At 37.1% G+C, this 24,780-nt stretch overlaps 3 protein-coding genes across 3 annotated transcripts in view; all 3 read right to left on the reverse strand.

Annotated features, from left to right (window-relative positions):
• Positions 1–24,780, reverse strand: part of LOC121891965 — a 203,674-nt gene that overhangs the window by 156,069 nt on the left and 22,825 nt on the right. The window lies entirely within an intron of this gene.
• On the reverse strand, positions 1,137–16,634 carry LOC121891955 (OX-2 membrane glycoprotein-like). Its single transcript, XM_042404675.1, has 8 exons — positions 16,579–16,634; positions 12,013–12,113; positions 3,169–3,409; positions 2,301–2,609; positions 2,180–2,221; positions 1,971–2,073; positions 1,757–1,795; positions 1,137–1,444 (listed from the first exon to the last, which is right to left on the reverse strand). Exons 1-8 carry the CDS (start codon positions 16,631–16,633, stop codon positions 1,330–1,332), a joined length of 1,005 nt encoding a protein of 334 aa, XP_042260609.1. The 5' UTR covers position 16,634; the 3' UTR covers positions 1,137–1,329.
• Positions 17,060–23,128, reverse strand: LOC121891946. Its single transcript, XM_042404660.1, has 7 exons — positions 23,063–23,128; positions 20,622–20,963; positions 19,904–20,266; positions 19,704–19,797; positions 18,537–18,599; positions 18,272–18,418; positions 17,060–17,960 (listed from the first exon to the last, which is right to left on the reverse strand). Exons 1-7 carry the CDS (start codon positions 23,115–23,117, stop codon positions 17,825–17,827), a joined length of 1,200 nt encoding a protein of 399 aa, XP_042260594.1. The 5' UTR covers positions 23,118–23,128; the 3' UTR covers positions 17,060–17,824.

Genomic DNA, 24,780 nt, shown 5'->3' on the forward strand with positions numbered 1-24,780 from the left:
CTCATGGATGGACTAATCCAGGTGTACAGCAGGTAGGTGTCAATATAAAAATAATATAAGTAATCCCTGGAATAAATCCGCCTATAAACAACATAATGGGATTCACTTCAATGTCGAATAAACTGCTGATTTAACCAGCTGCTGCTGTTTTGCTCTAAAAACAATTCGATATTATCAGAACACAAACTGAACCCCCCTGTTATAGTGGAACATCCCGCTCCTACAAATCATTGGGATACATCCAGGATTTGCACATTAATTACTTTTCGCTTTCGTTCGTCAGGACTTCCAGCAAAGTTTGAATTTGCACACATTTGCTGCATTTAATATTGTTGTTGCACATTTAAGCCGTAAAATAACCACAGATAGGAGGTTATAGTAGTAATCCCTAAAAGTAAAGAATTATTAGTTGGGAGTTGTTGGACTTATTAATTATAATTATTATCCCAAGTTGTTGGGATGATTAGCTGTGAATAAATGACATTATCAGAAGATGAAGGTTTGATAGCTCATTTATTGATGTCTTCATTAGCATTAGAAGACATAATAGCAGTGGCAGCAGTAGCAGTAATACCAATTTTAACCAACACTTTCCAAAAATCACAGAGGAAGAAGAAAAATGTTTCATGTCACACAAAGTCTAACATGTATCTGAGGATCTATCAATAGATGTCAATCTTGAAAATTGCTAGATTGGAGCTTTCTCCTGATGGTTTCTTTGTTTTGTTGCATGTTAATTTAACACAAGAATAATACATAATACATTTTTTATATTCAATGATCTGTAATTTCATCCCTGCCATTATTAGGTTTGTATGACAAAAAATAAAAAAGAAGGAAATAAGCAGCAGTAAATAGTGCAAAGAACAAAACCAGAATCTATTTACATTTTACAAAAATATGGATGGATAAAACAATAAATTGGTGTAAAACAATAAGAATTTACAAAATACTTGGTAAAGTTTAAAGTCCCAACAAACAGCAAGAAAGAAGAGAAACTGGTTGTATTCAACATGTCAGAGACATTAAAGTAGTTCCTCTCTGAGTCAAAGGTAACATTACATCAAACATCAATAACTTATTTTATCTTAAAATGTTAAAAAATATATATATATATGGTAAAAAAATAGTACAAAAACATCAAAACCTCTGTATACATTAATCTTTTTGATCTGGAGATATAAGATGAGAGATTCATCTTGTTCAGGACACATTTTGATTCTTTTACAATATCTGAACATTTTACCAACACATGATTTGATGCAGCTTTGTTCAAGTCTGACTGACTTTGTATTGAAACTACAGTCTTGTAGGTTATTTGTCACTAAATCAACTTCTAACTGTGGAAGATGATGGTTCTGGTTTCTCCTCTTTTGGACTTTTCTTCTGAGATGTCCGTTTCCTGATCTGCTGGTTCTTCTTCTCCATTAAAGGTGTTTTGCACCTTCAGATAAAAACAAGACATGAGCCAAGTTCCACTCACATTATAACAAAACATCATACATATTTCTATCACTGAATGACTCTGACAGTTAACAGTTATGTGGATAAACAGGCTGACTATGAGTACACAATGGACCATGAAGAGTAAAGTACATCAGAATCAGCTTCATGTATAAATAACACATTAGTTAGAGAGATATAGAGACAGAAAGGAACTTAAATGACAAAATAGAGAGAAGACAGATTAAATAATTTTCTGAAGAAGCAATTAATAATAAATATGAACAAGTGAATAATTATGAAATTGTCTTACCCTTCAGGGTCTTGTGTCATCTCCATCTCCTCAGCGTTCCTGTGTGACAGAATGAAGGATTTAAGAACATTTATATATTATTTATTTATAGGTGTTGTCTGTATAGATTCTTTAAGCTCTGTGTTTCCTCTTAATGTCAATAAATTATTACCATATTAACTGTGAGACACTGGTATCACAACAAGACAGATATTGAGATGAAAGTTGAAATTACCTGTTCTTATGTTTATGTCTGAGCAGGACAGTGACAACAGTGACGACTACAGCAACACAAACAACGGCCACTGTCGCAAACGATGCAACGATCAAAGTGAAATCTATGAGAAAAAGAGGAAAAATTGTGATATGAAACACTAAACATTCATAAAGCAACTACAGTTTAAATGTGAATTTTGACTTGAGACAACTTTAAGGTTAACTTACTCTTATCAGATCCAGATTCATCATCGGATTCATCATCAAAACCTGAAGAAAGAAAAACAAATATCAGAATTGTAAAATGATGATCTATCTATAAATCTGTGGTTTTGGAAGTGTTTCTCACCATCAGTAGACGATTGTTTCACTGCAGGAATCGTCTTAAACACCTGAATTTCAGGGACTGAGAGCAGTCGTGCTGCACATCCAACCTGTGCACCGTTTCCATGGAAACCAGTCAGCACAGCTGTAGTGGTGACGGTGACTGTACCGTTGGTGTTGGTGACACTGACTGTGCTGTTGTGAGAGAAGTAGAGGTCTTGTTGTGGGACATTCAGAGTTACTGTGGGAGCAGGACGACCTGTGGCCGAGCAGGACACAACTGTCTCTTCAGTAGAGTTTGATTCTCTGATTTGTAGAATGGGTTCATGCAGCTCTGCAAAGACAAAACATTAAAGAAATACTGTTTCACATGAATTCATTTCTTACAAAGACATCAGCTTTGACATGATACTTTGTGTCCAGTATGTTAGTTTGTTTGGCCTAGAGAGAATCACCTGCTACTGGTGATGCAGCATCTGTCACTTTCATGCTGTTTCAGTTTTCTGTCGATTGATTAATTGTTGCAGCTCTATATGAAAATACTGTTCGTAAACATAAATGCACACAAGCACCATTTCTTTTTGGCACTTTTTGCATTTTGTGGTGTGAAAATACAGTTATTATCATGTGTGACAGTAAAAAAACAAAAAGCAATTTCATAGCAAACAGACAAATAAACAATTTTAATCTGCCATTTATTTGCATGTGAGAGATACATTATGAAACAGATTAAAGTTGTAATTCTCGAGCAGGAATGTGTTTAATACTGGAAATACAGACATACAACTAAATTATTTGGGTTTTTTAGACATTTCATGGACAAAATGATAAATTGAGAAAAATAATCAACAGATTAATCAATTATGAAAATAAGTTTCAGGTCTAGTCCTCACCATAGAGTTGGAGGCAGGTTCTGCCTGTCAGAGAACCTTCAGGATCCATGTAAAACACACAGAGATAGCAGCCTTCATCCTGCTCCATCACCTTCCTGATAACTATGGAGCAGTTCTGCAGTCCAGCATCTTTAAACTCCACTTTCCCCTCAAAATCAGGATTCACTGTTTGTCCGAAGTATTTGTTGTAGGTGGCAAGATTCTTCTTCTTCCCCTCAGGTGAAAGTTTCTGCCATGTGACCTGAAGAACATCTCTAGACTGCATGAGCTGACAGCTGAAGGGGGCCTCTGCTCCTACTGCTGCCATCACAGTCTGCTGTGTTTCTATCACAACTGTTAGACCTGCATGGAGGAAATAAATGACAGTTATAGATGTGACGCTGAGGCTTTTGCTACAGCTTAACATTATGATTTATAATCAGGGTTGGAAGGGTGACTTTTAAAAAGTAATCCAGGGAGAACAGGGTTGATTGTCACATTCATTAGATCTCACTCCCTAGAGGGTGCTGTTAAAAAATGTTGGTACTAAAATTTTAAGAATTGGGGTCAAAGGTCACTTACAAGGTCATTTCAGGAGTAAGACACTTGACATTGAGCTGAGAAGACTTTTAGTGTTTTTTATGTCAAAATTTAAATATCCAGCTCTTCACTGTTTCTCTTCTAGGCTTTTACACAATCTGTTTATAATAAAACAACTATTGCCAGTAAAAAGTATGAAGGGAGAAATATAGTTTAGATAGTTTTTTCCTTAGTTACACTATAACATGTGGTTGTTGGGGATGTTTGTCACATTCTCTTCTTTGTTGGCATATACATGCATGATGTGATATATCCAGTCCTTTCTTTCTTTTTAGATAGAAAAATGAGGAGGAATTTTGTCAGGAAGACAAATAACGACCAAACTCCACCAGATCTAATGCTCAGGGTAGTCAGAGAGGTGAAGCTGCATAATATTGTCATATAAGTACAAAAAATGCACTTATAGCAATAAGTTTTCGTGTTTTTTCTCTCTCTCAATGCAAGAAAGAAATGTGTTAGGTTGTTGAATTTCAACAAAATTAAAGGTTTTAAATTCCTTTTTAAGATTGCCTCCATTTTTTATTTTTCCCCATTAAAATAACAGAGACAAAAAATCCCAAAGTGTGTGACTACCAACTCCATGATGGGGATGGCTGTCACAAGTGCACAAGACATATTTGACAGTCCACATCTTTTGAACAGAATAAGCTTAAGGAGAGTAAAGTCACTCTATTCCTACCTGACACTTTTAATGCTGTGTCCCTGTGTTAACTGTTCATTTATCTCTTGTTATATGCCAAATTAATGTCAAAAAATCAGTATCAGGGTATTTTTACACCAACTTCCCCGTCTTTTCGCTTCCAGACCAAAAATTGATCCAATCATATGTGACATGGGGCCAGTAGCTAGACACACATGGTCATATAAAACCGCATTTCACTGTTTGGGTCCTAGTAGCTAACAGATTAATATGGAGAGAGGGAGGAAGAGATATATGTTTGGGCAAAAACTTGGCTTTCATTTCCAAAACATAGTGGCTGAGGTCTAATTCATTAATCTCTCCCTCTTCCTCCTCCTGGTCTAAAAACAAGTGAGGGAGATGTGTGGAGACAACAACTCTCTGCAGCTCTTCATAACGCTAACTCTGCAAGTCCCGCCCACTTTTTAGCGGTCCAATCAAATGCGATTGTTTTGATTTAAACCCCTCTTGCAGCTGTACACCGCTCAAATATTCCGTTTCACTGGGAAATAATTCACAGTACAGAAGCTGAAGACGCTCTAACTTCAGATTTACTGGGACTTGAATGAGGAATTCAAATGAAAGTATAACGTGTGACCCACAACCTAGCTGCACGCTGCCGCTTTCATGATGACAGAGATATGTGGATACAAGTGCTGTCAAATTGTAGTCCTGCTAATAATCCAACTTTTTACTTAATGTAACGCTAAATTGAGTACGTATTTTTTTCTATAACTGTGACGGTTATAACAGTTATCTTTCTTTTGTATCCTAGAAACGGCGTTACATGTATTCAGTTACTTCCAATGTCTGTTTCTAATATAATGAAGCAGTCATTGACAAAATTTTAAAAGCTACAGTTATTTTTAGGTTTAACCTACTCACACCGAACGACTTTAAAACCAACTGTAATGTACATCATAATTGCAGATGTATTTTTCTTACCTTTTGGAAAAACTTGAACCACAAAAAGGAAATATAGGACTGCACGGTTTGCCATTGCTGCTGTTTGTGCACCAACAGCAGCGCTGTGTATCGGAGATTAGGACTGTACCAATCCAGGTATGCAGTAGGTTACTTTCGCTTTCGTTAACGGTCGCCAGTACTTTCAGCAAAGTTTAAATTTGCATACATTTGCGACATTTAATGTTGTTGTTGCACGTTTTAGCCGTAAAATAACAACAGGTAGGAGGTCATAGTGGTAATCCCTAAAAGTAAAGAATTTGTCACGTCTTACCAGGACTTTTCCTGTTTTTTGGACTCTTTGTGTTTTTGTTCTTTTGACTTCCTTGGTTTTTGTTATCCTTCTGATGCCCTAAGACTTTTTCTATTTTTAGTTGGACTTTTTGAGGAGCTCTTTCATTCGTGTTGCTTTTGTTTCCTGGTTTTGGTTTTCTCTGTTCCCTTGTGTGTTCCCCCTGTGTTTTTTGTGTCACCTGTTTGTTTACTTTATTTCCTGTTTTATTTTGTAATATTTCCTCCTTGTGTCTGGTCACTTTACTGCCTGTGTTTGATTATTTCATGTGTCTCACCTGTGTCTCGTTTCCCTCACCTGTGTTTCATTTGCAATCACTCCCTGTGTATTTATAGTCCAGTTTTCAGTTCGGTCTTCGTTGAGTTGTCTGCTTCTGTTCTGCTTTTGGGTCGATGTTTCTGTGTCTCCTGTGTTCTGGTTTGTTCCGATGACTTTTTGCTTTTTTCATTAATAAATATCTGCATCGGATTGTCCCTGCCTACCGTCTCTGCTTTTGGGTCCACCTGCTCCACTCACCCACCCTGACAGAATTATTATTCAAAACTGTAGAGGCCAATTCAATTGTCTTAAATATCCTGGCAGTGTTTTACAGAGCCCCTAAAATCCCCAGAGGTGGTATTTTTTTGTCTTGTGATAAAGATAATAACTTGTTCCCACATAATATTAACTTGTGCGCACAAGATAAAAAATACCACCTTTTCGGACTTCAGGGGCTCTGTAAAAAACATAGCAAATAGACTATTCAAATGAAGCAATGAACGCTGCCATGTTTCTAACATACTTGAGAAATCAACAAACTATTAAAATCTATAAATGCAACTTACCCCCGTGGTCTTCAAAACATAGGCCTAACATGCCTTTACTGTACAGATGTTCCCCCAAGAACTGTTCCCCCAAGATAATATATTGTGCGCACAAGATAAAAAAAAAAAAAAACACCTTTTGGGACTTAAGGGGCTCCGTAGTGTTTCACATGATGTGAGGCTGAAAAAATAAACACTTGTGTATATTAAATATGAATAGTCCTTTCCTCTGTGTTATTTCGAATAAAGGAATTGCGCTTTTTCACATGATCAATACAATATTGGAGATGGAAATGTTTATGTTGCAGGTTACCACTGTAAAATTATAATAAAATAGTAAAATGTAGGCTACGGTAACACTGATGCTTAATGTGACAGATGAGAAACACTGACATGATTTCACATTGACTATCCTGGATAAAGTAACTTCATGTCTCAACACTTTCAGAGTAAATCTGTATAAAAAGGGACCTCCAGCGGCCATGTTGTGCAATTGCTTATGAGAAAAATTGAGGCATAGTTGGGAATAAATTACATTATGAAGAAAATTAAAGTTTGATAGCTCCTTTATTGTTGTCTTTGTTAGAATTAGAAGACATAGCCTAATAGCAGTGGCAGCAGTAGCAGTGATACCAAATTTAACCAGCACTTTCCAAAAATCACAGAGGAAGGAGAAAAATGTTTCATGTCACACAAAGTCTAACATTTATATGAGGATCTATTAATAAATGTCAATCTTGAAAATTGCTAAATTGGAGCTTTCTTCTGATGGTTTCTTTATTTTCTTGCATGTTAATTTAATACAAAAATAATATACATTTATGGTTTTATGTAAATATTTACTGTATATTTATGTGTTAAAGTAACCCTGTAAAAAGTGCCAGGCAATTATTGAGCAGACGTCCTTACATAAGGCAGTCAGTCTGTGTGTGAAGTTGATGCTGGAAGGTGTTGGCAGATCTGGTGTACATGGTGCCATGTGAATAAATGCTCATGCTGAAACGTCACCCTGGACTTGTACTTTTCCCTCCTCATTTTGCCTCCCTTGACTGCTCGGTGGTATAACAAAACAACTACAGTGTAAATATGAATTTTGACTTGAGAAAACTTTACTCTTTTTGGATCTAGATTCCTCATTAAAACTTGAAAAATGAAACCCAATCAGAATCGTAAAATGATGATCTATCTATAAATCTGTGGTTTTGGAAGTGTTTCTCACCATCAGCAGACACATCAGCAACACCGGAATTTCAGGGACTGAGAGCAGTCATGCTGCACATCCAACTTGTACACCGTTTCCATGGAAACCAGACAGCACAGCTGTAGTGGTGACAGTGACTGTACCGTTGGTGTTGGTGACACTGACTGTGCTGCTGTGAGAGAAGTAGAGGTCTTGTTGTGGGACATTCAGAGTTACTGTGGGAGCAGGACGACCTGTGGCCGAGCAGGACACAACTGTCTCTTCAGTAGAGTTTGATTCTCTGATTTGTAGAATGGGTTCATGCAGCTCTGCAAAGACAAAACATTAAAAAATATCACATGGAGCAAGTTGTTACAATAAAAATCAACTAGTTTGCTGATTTCCTCTGTTTTATAACATTATAAATCAAATATATTTAGGCTTTAGACTGACTAAAACAAGCGTTTTAAGAAATGTTTGGGTTCTTGGACATTATGATGAACAGTTGTCTCTGATTCCTATATTTCATTTTACAAATTGAGGAATTTGATATAATGATAATATAATTGAAATATCATGACCATCATGTCTTCTTACATTTGGGAAGAAAATTAACTTTCATGACACAAAATTATGATACAAAATGTGTGAAATGCGGAGTATGTACAACATGCTTTTAGTGGTTTGAAGTATTTGTATTTCATGGCTCAATGACGTCAAGTAGACAATTTAACAGCCATCATTTCTAACTGCCATCATGTGAAATAAGTTAAAACTGTAATTCACCACAAATGTCTTCAACAGTGAAGAATGGAGCTCACCATATAGTTGGAGGCAAGTTCTGCCTGTCAGAGAACCATCAGGATACGTGTTAAACAAACAGAGATAGCAGCCTTCATCCTGCTCCATCACCTTCCTGATAACTATGGAGCAGTTCTGCAGTCCAGCAACTTTAAACTCCACTTTCCCCTGAAAACCATCATTCACTGTTTGTCCAAAGTATTTGTTGTAGCTGCCAAGATTCTTCTTCTACCCCTCAGGTGAAAGAAACTGTGGGTTTAAGCTGTGTGTGAACTTTAGGTTGATGTGAACATTGCAACACAGTTTCTGTTATAAATTGATACTTAACTGCTCAAAATGATTTATAATGTAATGGTGAAACTGCAACTCAGTGATAAAATATGATTTATTTCAGCAAATATAGTTTTGCTTTTCAAAGTAGGACAGGCTGCAGGTAAAGTACTAAACTTTATTATAGAGACTGAACAGTGATGTTAAAAGTGAAAAAAAGTGTGTGAGTCACTTTAAGCTTCATGTTAACTCATAAATGTGTTGCTGGTTGGTTGTGATGAACAAAGATGTTGAAAACAGGCAGATGGACACGTAGCTGTTTTTGAGACAAACTTATTTATCATAATTAAATTTCTAATTAATTACCTATGTTGTTTTTTGTCTTAGTTTGCTGTAAATAAAAATTGTCACCAGCAAGAAACATTCACCTGTCACACTTTGAATGTGGAAAACAAGAATAAATCAGCAGGATTCAATATTTCTTCTCAAAACATTCACTTTGAGTTAGAGTTAAAAAATACACAGGAATCCTCCACGGTGCTTTCAATTTCAGCAGAAAAAATGACTTCTGTAAAAGTACAGACTACTGTAACATCTTTCTCTTACCTTTTGGAAAGACACCGTGTGTCATTGTTGCTGCAAGTGGCAAAATTTGTCAAATAATCTGCTTATTTTTTGAAATGCAGATTTGTTCTAAAATATAATATAAACAGTGTGTTACGTGTCCCATGATGCAAAGAGACAATCCGCTTAACAGAAGCCAGTCAGGAGGAACAACAACACATCAGGTAAAGGCACTTTAACAGTTCAAAGTTCAAGTTATCAGGCAAACAGGTGAGAACAGGTGAGCAGACCAGTGGAGAAGTCTGAGGCCACCTGGTGGTCAGGTGATGAATGGCAGATAATGGAAGGTTCAATGTCGATGCAAGAGGTCTGGAGAAGTAAGAAGGAGGCTGGAGGCTGAGACAGAGACAGAAAGGACTAAATGAGCAGGACTGAGACAGTAGTTGTGACACACAAACACATCTAACGACAAGTTAAGAGGAAGAGACAAAGACACTGCTTGATGAAAAATGTAGCTGTAATTAGGCACCTGACATTATGAGAAAATATTCATGTTAAGAAATATTTACAACAAAAGACAAATACAAAGTACAAAAGATAGTTTTATAGAAAAACTGCATCCTTACAAGAATAATACACATTCATTATTTACATTCAGTGTAATTTTATCTTTGGCAAAATTCATTTTATACAAAAAAATAATCTAAAAAGAAGCAGTAAACAGTGCAAGGGACAAAACCAACAGTTATGACCATTTTACTTAAAAAATTGATGAGGTAATAATAAACTAGTGTAAAACAATATATCTGAATTATATCATAGATGTTACAAAACATTTGGTAGAGTTTAAAGTCCCAACAAACAGCAAGAAAGAAGAGAAACTGGTTGTGTTCAACATGTCACAGACATTAAAACATCTCCTCTCTGAGTCAAAGGTAACATTCAATTAGTTTTTTGTCTTAAAAAGCTTAATAAGTTATAAAAAATACGGTAAAAACATTTTACCAACACATGATTTGATGCAGCTTTGTTCAAGTCTGTCTGACTTTGTATTGAAACTACAGTCTTGTTGGTTGTTTGTCACGAAATAGATTTCTAACTGTGGAAAATGGTGGTTCTACTTTCTCCTCTTGTGGATCTTTCTTCTCAGATGACTGTTCCCTGATCTCCTGGTTCTCCAGATTCATTAAAGCTGTTTTGCACCTTTAGATAAAAACAAGACATGAGCAAATTTCCACTCACATTATTACAATACATCATACATATTTCTATCACTGAAATACCAAAATAGAGAGAAGACAGATTAAATCATTTTCCGAAGAAGCAATTAATAATAAATATGAACAAGTGAATAATTATGAAATTATCTTACTCATAAGATATCCTGATCTCTTTCAGCATTCCTGTGTGACAGACTGAAGGATTTAAGAACATTTATATATTATTTATTTACAGGTGTTGTCTGTATAGATTCTTTAAGCTCTGTGTTTCCTCTTAATGTCAATAAATTATTACCATATTAACTGTGAGACACTGGTATCACAACAAGACAGATATTGAGTTGAAAGTTGAAATTACCTGTTCTTATGTTTATGTCTGAGCAGGACAGTGACGACTACAGCAACACAAACAACGACCACTGCTGTGATCAATGCAACGATCAAAGTGAAATCTATGAGAAAAAGAGGAAAAAATGTGATATAAACACTAAACATTCATAAAGCAACCACAGTTTAAATGTGAATTTTGACTTGAGACAACTTTAAGGGTAACTTACTCTTATTGGATCCAGATTCATCATCAAAACCTGAAGAAAGAAAAACAAATATCAGAATCATAAAGTGATAATCTATCTATAAATCTGTGGATTTCAAAGTGTTTCTCACCATTCACAGGAATCGTCTCAAACACCTGAATTTCAGGGACTGAGAGCAGTCGTGCTGCACATCCAACTTGTGCACTGTTCCCATGGAAACCAGACAGCACAGCTGTAGTGGTGACGGTGACTGTACCGTTGGTGTTGGTGACACTGACTGTGCTGTTGTGAGAGAAGTAGAGGTCTTGTTGTGGGACATTCAGAGTTACTGTGGGAGCAGGACGACCTGTGGCCGAGCAGGACACAACTGTCTCTTCAGTAGAGTTTGATTCTCTGATTTGTAGAATGGGTTCATGCAGCTCTGCAAAGACAAAACATTAAAAAAAATATCACATGGAGCAAGTTGTTAAAAAAACAACTGTTTGCTACTTTCTCCTCCTTTATAACGTTGTGAATCAAATATATTTGGGGCAGCATCTCTCACTTAAAAAAAACAAACATTTCATTTCACAAATTGGGGAAAATTATTTGGGCATTTCGGACAATTTAACTGCCATCTGTTTAAGCCCTGCAGGTGGAGAAGATGTGCCATGTGAAACAACTTAAAACTGTAATTCACCACGAATATGTCTTCAAAAGTGAAGAAAGGAGCTCACCATAGAGTTGGAGGCAGGTTCTGCCTGTCAGAGAACCATCAGGATACGTGTTAAACAAACAGAGATAGCAGCCTTCATCCTGCTCCATCACCTTCCTGATAACTATGGAGCAGTTCTGCAGTCCAGCATCTTTAAACTCCACTTTCCCCTGAAAATCAGCATTCACTCCTTGCCCGAAGTGTTTGTTGTAGCTGCCAAGATTCTTGTTCTGCCCCTCAGGTGAAAGTTTCATCCATGTGACCTGAAGAACATCTCTAGACTGCATGAGCTGACAGCTGAGATGGACATCTTCTCCTACTGCTGCCATCACAGTCTGCTGTGTTTGTATCACAGCTGTTAGACCTGCATGGAGGAAAAGAAACGACAGTTATAGATGTGAGGCTGAGGTTTTTGCTACAATTTAACATTGTGATTTATAATCAGGGTCTGGAAGGTTACTTTTAAAATGTAATCCGATACAATTACTAATCCGGGGAGGACTGGGTTGGTTTGTCATATTCATTAGATGTTGCTCCTTAGAGAGCACCCTACTAAAAAATGTTGTTCAGGAGTAAGATTTGACATTGAGGTGAGAGGACTTTTAGTGTTTTTCATGTCAAAATTTAAATATCCAGCTCTTCCGTGTTTCTCTTCTAGGCTTTTACACAATCTGTTTATAATAAAACAATTAATGAAGTTTATAGACTTATAAACAAAGTTCGGGAACCAAAGACCACGCCTTGTACGCAACCCATTTCCGCACCACAGGGTATTTAGACACACCATATCCGCTCCTCTCCCCTCTGTCTCAGCTTGCAAGTCCCTCCCACCCGACCCCTCCGCTAACTTTCCTCTCTTCTCTGCTCAAACACAGGAACAGGGGGGCCTCGTACAGATGCCAGATCATCGAGACAGCACCCCCACCCTGAGTCTCAACCCCTGTTCCCACTTACCTCCCCGACGTCGACGCATCTCCTCCTTTCATCTATCACTCTCCTATCCACTCCCTCCTTCCCCTCTTTCCCGCCTGCTCTTCTTTCTCCCCATCCCTCGACCCTCATCCCTTCGACCCCTACCCCCTCATCCCGCATCCCACGACCTCGACCCTAACCCCCGCATCCTCACACCCCCCGACCCTCTCCCTTCCCCCATCCATCCTTCCCTCTCCAACCATCCCTCTAACTATCCTTCCTCCTTTTCACCCTGCCTTCCATCACACTCCCAATAAACCATTAAATCCATATTCTAGAAGGAGTGGTCTTGGTTAGTGAATTACCATTAGAAAGTATGAAAGGAGAAATATAGTTTAGATAGTTTTTTTTAGCTATGCTACAAAATGTGGTTGTTAACTTTGCTGGTAGCAAAAAATCCCAGTTGGGGAAGCTTATCACATTCTCTTCTTTGTTGGCATATACACGCATGGTGTGAAATATCCAGTCCTTTCTTTCTTTTTACATAGAAAAATGAGCAGGAATTTTGTCAGGAAGACAAACAAGGGCCAAACTCCACCAGATGTAATGCCCAGGACAGTCAGAGAGGTGAAGCTGCACAACATTGTTATATGAGGACAAAAAATGCACTTACAGCAATGATTTTTCCTGTTCTCTCAAAGCAGGAGATGTGTTAGGTTGTTGCATTTCAATGAAATTAAACATTTTAAATTAATTTTTAAGATTTTGATTTTTCTTCATTAAAATAACAGGAACAACCAACCAACAGTGTGTGACTACCAACCCCACAATGGTGATGGTTGTCACATGTCCACAAGATGTATTTGACAGTCCACATCTTTGGAACAGAATAAGCTGAAGGGGAGTAAAGTCATTCAATTCCTACCTGACACTTTAGGCTTCCATTAAACATTAAAAGGGAATCTATTAAAGGCCCCATGAAATGAAAAACACATTTTCCCAGTTTTAATCCTGTGGTCCTGTATTAATTGTTCATTTATCTCTTGTTATATGCCAAATATATGCCAAAAAATCAGTATCAGAGTATTTTTCATCAAAATCCCTGTCTTTTCTCTTCCTGCAAAATAGTTTCAAATGTCTGATGATTCATGATGACTAAATTTCATCATATAATCATCATATAAAACCAATGGAAATTTTAGGAGGTGGCCTGAGGTGACCACAGACACCCCTGAAATCTAATTGGCCACCCCAGACCTGATAAGTAATTAGTCAAGTTCATCAACATAATAAGGTGGGAAAAACACTGCCATTTCCTTCCACTATAGTAATGATAAGACTGAGGCCATGAGAGCAGATCTCTAGTCAGCTGACTTTTTATCATGAATTGGAGGTACATGCTGGCCGTCAGGACTCAGGACAGCTTGTGACCACAAGCTGAGCTAATGCCGCAATGATATGAATAACATTCCTGAGACCTGTTTATAATATGTTTTGCACATGTAAAAAAAAGTGTAATGGGACTGTTATGGTGACAAAATAGAGTCTTCCTCCTCTTACTCCTGTAAATGTTGTGGACATTGGTTTGGGGTCACATACAAGTGTTTGAATTTGAATTTGAATGTACATGTGGGGCTGGGATATGTGTATGTGCTGGACACATTAGTGTTTCACGCTAGCGATTAGTATATATAATTCACAGTGTAATGTGTGTTAATAGATAGCATTAATGACCATTTTGATGCAACAAAGCCTGTGAAATGTTTAGCTTATGTACAGTTTTGTTTAATAGCATTTTACTGTGTCGTGTAGGTAATATTATTTGTGTTCAGATTGTATAAGAGTGAGATTATTGCTAGAATGCAGGTAGTTAACCAGCCAAGTTAAACCTGTGAGCCTGTAGAGATGTAGGCTGGAAAGTGAGGTTTATTTTATCTCTCTGCCTTACTTACACTGTCTACAGTAGGTCATTAAGTAAACACAGTAAAAGGTGTAAAGTGATGTCTTCAATTAGTTAAACTGAGTAAGAGCAGTCTATGGAATTTAAGAGATTTTTACTCATGCAGATGAGAAAAATTGTTTATGATTGTGTATGCTCAATATTGTTTCTGTATTGGTAGTAAATGTTAAGGTGCAATTTACACATGTAGGTACTTGTAGCATTGTGTACGATATTTTTAAGGTAAGTGAAGTCCACTGAGAACTTAAAAGCAGGACTGTAAGCTAAAGTTATTACAGTGAAGTTCACAGCTCAGAGATAGTAGAGCTGATGCAAGCGGACTTAACGCCACAATGATATGAATAACATCGCTGACAAGTGTATAAAATATGTTTTACACAAGTAACCCCCCACTAGCTCTGTGTCCCATCTTGGCCACTCTAGTCAAAATGTCTGTATAAAACCACACTTCACCGTTTTGTGGGTCGTGGTAGCTTACAGAGCATTATGGAGAGAGATAGAAAGAGACTAATTCATTGCTTCCTCCCTCTTCCTCCTCCTGATCTAACAACAAGTGAGGTGTGTGTGTGGAGCAAGCCCCGCCCAGTTAGTAACGGTCCAATCAAAGCGAAGGATTTGATTTGAATTTAAAATGTGACCTTCAACCCTGCTCTCCCTCACCTGTTAAAAATGTAATCAGTAACCTAATCCAAGCACCACAATATTAAAGTAATGCAACTTGATTGCTTTTCGTTAATTTTGGATTACTTCAATACCAAATGTGCAAATAAAGACAAGAGTAAATAAATATCAATAATATGAATTTAACTTCACTATGTAAGACAACAGAACAGTCAATGGCAGTTTTAATACAGTTCCAGAGCAACTGTGTGTTTCAGTGTTCAGCCAGCAGATAACAGCAGAGTCAGAGATTGATTTATTTTAAACTATCGTTTAGCAAATGACAAACTGAACCGATAATGTTATTTACTATCGGTGTGACAGCAGTGTGTGTGCAGCTCTCTGCTTCCACTGCCTGCAGGTATAGTGGGTTTGACAACCGCCCGCTGCAGCTTTCATGATGACAGAGACACATTGCTGCAAACAAGCACAATATTAATAATCCCCCTTTTTACTAAATGTAACGATAATCTGAATACGTATTTTTTCTGTAACTGTAACAGTAAGCAGTCACCTTTTTTGTACCCTAACTACATAATGCTGTTACATGCATTACGTTACTAACGTATATTATAATTATGGATTCCTTTTTCTTACCTTTTGGAAATATCTCCACCACAAAAAGGAAATATAAGACTGCAAGGTTTGCCATTGCTGCTGCATGTGTGCCAAAATTTTTAAATTTCAGCTGTGCAGACAGGTCTGCCTATGGGAGACTAGGACTGTACTAATCCAGGTGTACAGTAGGTAGCTGTCAATATAAAAATAATATAAGTAATCCCCAGAATAAATCCCTCTATACACAACATAACAGTAATCACTTTAGTGTCGAATAAAATGCTGATTTAAGCACTTGTTGCTGTTTTGATCTAAAAAAAAATTCTATATTACCAGAACACAAACTGAACCCCCCTGTTATAGTGGAACATCCCGCTTTCGCAAATCATTAGAATACGTTCAAGATTTGAACATTAACTACTTTCGCTTTCGGTTGTCAGTACTTTCAGCAAAATTTAAATTAGCACACATTTGCTGCATCTAATATCGCTGTTGCACATTTAAGCCCTAAAATAACCACAGGTAGGTTATAGAAGTAATCCCCACAAGTATATAATTATTTTTCAGAACATTAGAGGCCAATTCAATATTCTTCCTTTTTCATATGTTGGCAGTGTTGCATATGATGTGAGGCTGAAAAAACAAACATTTATATATATATGCGTAGTCCTTTCTATGTTATTTTGAAGAAAGGAACCAACTGTAACGTACATTATAATAACGGATTTCTTTTTCTTACCTTTTGGAAATACCTCCACCATAAAAAGGAAATATAAGACTGCACGGTTTGCCATTGCTGCTGTATGTACACCAAAATTCAAACAAAGCCCTTTGCAGATGGGTCTGATGTGAGAGCTGAAAAAACAAACGTTTATATATGTTAAATATGCATAGTCCTTTCCTATATATTATTTTGAAGAAAGGAATTAGGCTTTTTCACATGATCAATAAAGTTGGTGATGTAAATGTTTCTGTTGCAGGTTACCATCATAAATTAATAAATTGTAGGCTACAGTAATACTGATTCCTGATGTGACAGATGAGAAACACTGATGTGATTTTACAAAGACTGTCCTTTATTTAGTAACTTCATGTCTCAACATACACAGTAAATATGTATAAACAGGGACCTCCAGCGGTCATGTTGTGAAATTGATTACGAAAAAAATCTGCAGCAGACATTGAGGCACAGTTGGGAATAAATGACATTATAAAGAAAATAAAGGTTTGATAGCTCCTTTATTGTTGTCTTCGTTATCATTAGAAGACATAATAGCAGTGGCAGCATTAGCAGTAATACCAATTTTAACCAACACTTTCCAAAAATCACAGAGGAAGGAGAAAAATGTTTCATGTCACACAAAGTCTAACATGTATCTGAGGATCTATCAATAAATGTCAGTCTTGAAAATTACTAGATTGGAGCTTCCTTCTGATGGTTTCTTTGTTTTGTTGCATGTCAATTTAACACAAGAGTAATACATGTTCATTTTTACATAAAAATTAGAAAGAAGAAACAATAAAAAAAATGAGAAAATAAGGAGCCGTGAATAGTGCAAAGAACAAAACCAGAAGCTATTTACATTTTGCAAAAATATGCAAGGATGAAACAATAAATTGGTGTAAAACAATAAGTTTTCTTTTAGTTTAAAGTCCAAACAAACAACAAGAAAGAGGAGAAACTGGTTGTATTCAACATGTCAGAGACTTTAAAATAGTTCCTCTCTGAGTCAAATGTAACATTCAATAATTTATTTAACTTAAAATGTTATAAGAAAATATATATATATATTTTAAATAGTTCAAAAACATCAAAATCTCTGTGTACATTAATCTTTTCAAACTGGAGATATAAGATGAGAGATTCATCTTGTTCAGGACACATTTTGATTCTTTTACAATGTCTGAACATTTTACCAACACATGCTTTGATGCAGCTTTGTTCAAGTCTGACTGACTTTGTATTGAAACCACAGTCTTGTGGATTATTGTTTGTCACTAAATAGATCTTTAACTATGTCTTGAAGGCAGAAGTTTGGTTTCTCCTCTTTTGGATTTCTCTTCCCAGATGTTCGTTGCCTGATCTGCTGGTTTTCCTGCTTCCTTGAAGGTGTTTTGCACCTTCAGATAAAAACAAGACATGAGCCAATTTCCACTCACATTATTACAATACGTCATACATATTTCTATCACTGAATGACTCTGATAGTTAACAGTTATGTGGATAAACAGGCTGACTATGAGTACACAATGGACCATGAAGAGTAAAGTGCATCAGAATCAGCTTCATGTATAAATAACACATTAGTTAGAGAGATATAGAGACAGAAAGGAACTTAAATACCAAAATAGAGAGAAGACAGATTAAATTATTTTCTAAAGAAACAATTAATAATAAATATGTCAAGTGAATAATTATGAAATTGTCTTACTCATTAGGGTCTTTGATTGTTTTGATAAATAGACTTCCTGCAGTGTGCTGATGTGATGGTTCTGGTTTCTCCTCTTGTGGATTTTTTTCCTGAGGTGTTCGTCTCCTGATCTGCTCGTTCTCCTCCTTCATTAAAGGTGTTTTGCATCTTCAGATAAAAACAAGACATGAGCCAATTTCCACAATGATGTGGATAAACAGGCTGACTATGAGTACACAATGGACCATGAAGAGTGCACAAGTGAATAATTATGAAACTGTCTTACTCATGAGGGTTTTTGATTGGTTTTTGTGGCGTCCTGTTGTTCTCAGCATCCCTGTGTGACAGACTGAAGGATTTAAGAACATTTATATATTATTTATAGGTGTTGTCTGTATAGATTATTTAAGCTCTGTGTATCTTCTTAGTATGGGGTATACCCAACGAAGTGTCCATTATATTATCACAAGGAGAGCGGAGCAGATCAAATGCAGACTATTAATTGAAAAAAATCAAAAACAGGAACAATGTTAACTGACGACTTGACAAAGAACGAACTGAAAACTGGACTTACATACACAAAGAATGACTACAAACAGAACACAGGTGAGTGAAATGAGACAGTATGACAAAGGTGGTAAAACACAGGAAGTAGAGGTAACAAAACATGAGGAGAAAACATTTCAAACTAAAACTGAATAAACACAAACAGAAAGTTCTGGCAGGATGTGACATATATAAGGGATAATCAATGTTAATTCCTGTTATACCATGGTCTGGGTGAATACTCTTTTCTGATTGCTCAGCAGGTGTGCGTTAAAACCGTTTATTGCACATGTAGTTTTCGGCTCAAGTTTTCTCACCCTTCTAAATTCACCTGTTACTTAACCTGTAACCATAGGAACATTAAAGAGCACAACTGTCAAAGCTTACTCGTTATGAAGTTTTGAAGAAAGGGGCGCAGCAGAGGAAAAAAAGATGAAGAAGAAATGAAAGAAACCAAGTGAGAAACGGCACCAGGAACTGACACCTAAAGAGCTTAAAATGATAGAAGAAGAGAAGGATGAGATTAATAAAAAAAAAGGCAACAAAATGGGCAGTTAATATACTGAGATACTTTCTCTACCAAAAACAAAAGAAAACTGATTTGGAGACAAACACTGTGGTTCTGCTTAATGACACCTTGTGTGAAATTCATGCCTCGGTTCAGGCTGGTGGCGAGTTCAGTGTGGCAAGTTGTCATAACAGCAGTAAGCACTTGCCTCATAACCTTTCGACTTTGAGTGCAAAACTTTAACCAAAAATTGGCTAATGCTTTTATTTATATTGTTGGCAAAGACCATAAGTGGGATGAACTTGTATGTGTGCATTCAACGGTTTTAAGACACTTCACGTCTCCAATTCATGTCGGGTAATTCTTCACCTCCACATCATGCCTTAAAAATGAAATTACCTGTGTCTATGTTTATGTCTGTGCAGGACAGTGATGACTACAGCAACACAAACAACAGCCACTGCCGTGATCAATGTAATGATCAAAGTGAAATCTATGAGAAAAAGAGGAAAAAATGTGATATGAAACACTAAACATTCATATAGCTACTATACTTTAAATGTGAATTCTGACTTAAGATAACTTCAATGTTAACTTACTCTTGTTGAATCCAGATTCCTCATTAAAACCTGAAAAATGGAAGTGTTTTTCACCATCAGCATACGATCGTTTCACTGCAGGAATCGTCATGAACACCTGAATTTCAGGGACTGAGAGTAGTCGCGCTGCACATCCAACTTGTGTACCGTTTCCATAGAAACCAGACAGCACAGCTGTAGTGGTGACGGTGACTGTACCGTTGGTGTTGGTGACACTGACTGTGCTGTTGTGAGAGAAGTAGAGGTCTTGTTGTGGGACATTCAGAGTTACTGTGGGAGCAGGACGACCTGTGGCCGAGCAGGACACAACTGTCTCTTCAGTAGAGTTTGATTCTCTGATTTGTAGAATGGGTTCATGCAGCTCTGAAAAGACAAAACATTAAAAAAATACTGTTTCACATGAATTCATTTCTTACAAAGACATCAGCTTTGCATATAGAGCTTTGACAGCTTTATATGAAAATACTGTACATGAACATAAATGCACACAAGCACTGTTTTGTTTTTTGTCTTTCTTTTGCACTTTTTGCATTTTGTGGTGTGAAAATACAGTTACTATCATGTGTGAAAGTTAGAAAAAAATCAATTTCATGACAAACAGACAAATAAACATTATTTCAATCTGCCATCTATTTGCATGTGAGAGTGGAGATACATTATGAAATTTGACGATTATGTAAATGTAATAATGTTAATAAGTTTCAGGTCTAGTTCTCACCATACAGTTGGAGGCAGGTTCTGCCTGTCAGAGAACCGTCAGGAAACGTGTTAAACAAACAGAGATAGCAGCCTTCATCCTGATCCATCACCTTCCTGATAACTATGGAGCAGTTCTGCAGTCCAGCAACTTTAAACTCCACTTTCCCCACAAAACCATCATTCACTGTTTCCCCAAAGTGTTCATTGTAGGTGGCAAGATTCTTCTTCTTCCCATTAGGTGAAAGTTTCTGCCATGTGACCTGAAGAACATCTTTAGACTGCTTGAGCTGACAGCTGAGATGGACATCTTCTCCTACTGCTGCCATCACAGTCTGCTGTGTTTGTATCACAGCTGTTAGACCTGCATGGAGGAAAAGAAATTATGTTATAATATGTATTATAACAAATATATGTATAATTATAATGATGTTAATAAATGTTATAGATGTGAAGCTGATGTTATTTCTACGGCTTAATATTGTGATTTAAAATCAGGGTTGGGAGGGTTACTTTTAAAATGTAATCTGGGGAGAACTGGGTCGATAACTGGGTTCGTTCTCACATTCATTAGATGTCACTCCCTAGAGAGCACAGTTAAAAATGTTGACACTGAAATTTTCAGAATTGAGGTCAGAGGTCTCTTACAAGGTCATTTCAGGGGTAAGACAGAGTTAACTTTTGGAGAACCACAACCTGATGTCACTGCGGCTGAAGGCTGCAGTGACCAATCACAGCCAGAGATCAGACTGATCAGAGCTGTAAACTCTGCCATGAGGGAGTTCAAAGACGTTACTAGGAGGAGGGGAGGACATTTCTCCTCATTTGAAAATGTTAAAAGTAAAGTTAGACATTGTTGTCTGCTTCCTGACTCATTTTTAAAAAAGATGAAAGAGACAGAGAGATGTAGGGTACACAAACTCAACAAGACTGGACAAAATGGGACAAACATCCAATTGAAATCCTACATACAGAGTTCTGCAAAAGTATCCTCCAGGTGCAGAAAAGAGCACCCAACTCTGCCTGCAGAGCTGAATTAGGCCAATATCATCTACTGTTAAATATCAAAAACAAGCCCTAAATTTCTGGAATCATATTAAAACGAGTGACCCACTCTCATATTCATACAAAGCCCTACACTGCCAGGAGTTGAACCCAGGAATGAGCCCCCTCTGCCTACTGAGCGAACCATCAACCACTCAGGTCTTTACACCAGGACCACCTCACCCAGAACATTAGACCAAACCAAATTATGATGAAAAAAAAGAAAAATACAGAGATTACTGGATAGAACTAACAAAATCCCAGAGCAAAACGTGCATAACCTTAAACAGAGAGTACACTGTGGCAACCTACCTGACCAAAGTGTCTGATACAAAACTGAGAAGAACATTGACTAGGTACAGACTGAGTGAACACAACCTGGCAGTGGAAGAAGGTCGGTACAGACAGACCTGGCTGCCCAGAGAGGAGAGGTTGTGTTCTTACTGTGACCAGGGAGCTGCACTTCTTAATTCAATGCAACCAATATCAAAGTATTAGAGACCAATATCTTGTAAAAAATAATAAAAATATTCCCAGAGTTCCTCTATCTAAGTGACTCGGAGAGACTTCCAGTCCTGCTGGGAGAGAGGGAGGACTGCTGTAGACTGGCAGCAAGACATGTAGCAGCCTGCCATGAGCTCCACAGCTCTGTTAGAGCAAATAATTAAAGTTTATTCATTAATAACTCATTTGTTGTATGTTTTATATCTTATGTTACTCTTACCTACCTTCCATAGCCCCTATTGTTCTCCGTGCCCTAGTGTATTGTTATTGTTTTTTATTTTGTTTATTGTTTATTTATTAATTTGCTATGATTGTATAGTTTGTGTAAATATGCTTTAGCAACGTTGTGTTGTATACAGCCATGCCAATAAAGCCAACTGAACTGAATTGAATTGAAAGAGAGAGAGAGAGAGAGAGAGAGAGAGAGAGAGAGAGAGAGAGAGAGAGAGAGAGAGAGAGAGAGAGAGAGAGAGAGAGAGAGAGAGAGAGAGAGAGAGAGCGGTTACGTTCTAGACCACAAATAAACACCCCCACAGCCCCACACACCTCTGCTCAACCCTGCTGCTGTGGGCCGCACCGCCTAATTTGGGCTGAATACAGTAATATGACAGCGGGGCAGCAGTGTGTGTGCAGCTCTGTGCTTTCACTGCCTGCAGGCATAGTGGGCTTGACAACCGCCCGCTGCAGCCTTCATGATGACAGAGACACATGGCTGCAAGCAAGCACAAGTGCTCTCAAATTGTTACCCTGCTAATAATCCCCCTTTTTACTAAATGTAACGCTAATCTGAATACATATTTTTTTCTGTAACTGTAACAGTATACAGTCACCGTTCTTTTATATCCTAACTACGTAATGCCGTTGCATGCACTGCGTTACTAACATGCATTATAATTATGGATTCCTTTTTCTTACCTTTTGGAAATATCTCCACCACAAAAAGGAAATATAAGACTGCACGGTTTGCCATTGCTGCTGCATGTGCGCCACAAATTTCAAATTTAGCGCTGTGCAGAGAGGTCTGCCTATGGGAGACTAGGACTGTACTAATCCAGGTCTACAGTACGTAGCTGTCAATACGAAAATAATATAGTAATCCCTAGAATAAATCTGCTCATAAACAACAGAAAGGGATTCACTTCAGAGTGGAATAAACTGCTCATTTAACCAGCTGCTGCTGCTTTTTTCTGGGGAAAAAAGCTATATTACCAGAACATAAACGGATCCCCCCTGTTATAGTGGAACATCCCGCTCCTACAAATCATTGAGATTTGAACATCAATTACTTTCGCTTTCGGTCGTCAGTACTTTCAACAAAGTTTGAATTTGCACACATTTGCTGCATTTAATATTGTTGTTGCACATTTAAGCCGTAAAATAACCACAGATAGGAGGTTATAGTAGTAATCCCTAAAGGTAAAGAATTATTAGTTGGGAGTTGTTGGACTTATTAATTATAATTATTATCCCAAGTTGTTGGGATGATTAGCTGTGAATAAATGACATTATCAGAAGATGAAGGTTTTGATAGCTCATTTATTGTTGTCTTCATTAGCATTAGAAGACATAATAACAGTGGCAGCATTAGCAGTAATACCAATTTTAACCAACACTTTCCAAAAATCATAGAGGAAGGAGAAAAATATTTCATGTCACACAAAGTCTAACATGTATCTGAGGATCTATCAATAAACGTCAATCTTGAAAACTGCTAGATTGGAGCTTTCTCCTGATGATTTCTTTGTTTTGTTACATTTGAATTTAACACAAGATTAATAGGGGAGACCAGGGACAGTTGTAACACTTTTTGCGATTTTCCCAATAAATCAAAAACCTGTGGAACTGGAACAGTCCATTTGCTATACTATAAACTGCAATGTGTCAACTAGTGAAACAATGTATTTATGTGGTATTATGAAATATGTACAGGTTGCAAAATTGATTTAAATACAGTCACTCCACTGTACTGTAACACATGCCAGGGACGGTTGTAACATGTCAAAAATATACATAATTAATCAATCAAATACTCAAAATGAAAAAGATTATTTATCATTCATGTTATTGTGACTATTCATTTCTTTTTTTTAAAATAATGAATACCTTTTTCACACTACATGACAGAAAAAGAGGGGAAGCCATCAAATTATAATGCAAGAAAATTATTTAATAGTCCTCAAAAAAGTTTAAACATGAAATCAAAATGGATTAGTCTGAGGACAACATTCAGTACAGGGTCACATGGCAAATGACATATGATTTGGCCACTGTCCTGACTGATTTGGCCTGTTTTATGCCATCTGAAGCCCTGTGCAGCAAAGGAAGTGGGACTCCCCTATCTGTCTTCCTCTTTCTGATATTTAGCATGCTGTAACTATTAGCATGCAACCGATCTACTTTATGTAGGCCTTAAGGCTTATAAATGAAACTTGGTTCAGAGATGGTTGTTGTTACAACCGTCCCAGTATCATGAACCATGTTTTCACCTCATGTGAACTAGCTTGACTGCTAGTTTGACAAATTTTAGCCATTTCTATTTTTAGCTTACAAAACAGTGATTCTAATAACATTTGTTTGGATTCCTAGACATTTGATCTCAGGACAGTATCCAAAAAATACATCTGATAGAAAAG

The sequence above is a fragment of the Thunnus maccoyii genome, chromosome 24, assembly GCF_910596095.1.
Source record: "Thunnus maccoyii chromosome 24, fThuMac1.1, whole genome shotgun sequence".
Lineage (NCBI taxonomy): Eukaryota > Metazoa > Chordata > Actinopteri > Scombriformes > Scombridae > Thunnus > Thunnus maccoyii.

Coding starts and splice junctions, on each gene's coding strand:
- LOC121891946 (XM_042404660.1), bottom strand. CDS start 23,117: ATGGCAAACCGTGCAGTCTTATATTTCCTTTTTGTGGTGGAGATATTT. Junction 20,267..20,621: donor AACCTGCCTCCAACTGTATG/GTGAGAACTAGA, acceptor TTGTCTTTTCAG/AGCTGCATGAACCCATTCTA. Junction 18,419..18,536: donor CCAATCAAAAACCCTCATGA/GTAAGACAGTTT, acceptor TTTTATCTGAAG/ATGCAAAACACCTTTAATGA.
- LOC121891955 (XM_042404675.1), bottom strand. CDS start 16,633: ATGGCAAACCGTGCAGTCTTATATTTCCTTTTTATGGTGGAGGTATTT. Junction 2,222..2,300: donor GAAACAATCGTCTACTGATG/GTGAGAAACACT, acceptor TTCTTTCTTCAG/GTTTTGATGATGAATCCGAT. Junction 1,445..1,756: donor ATGACACAAGACCCTGAAGG/GTAAGACAATTT, acceptor TTTTATCTGAAG/GTGCAAAACACCTTTAATGG.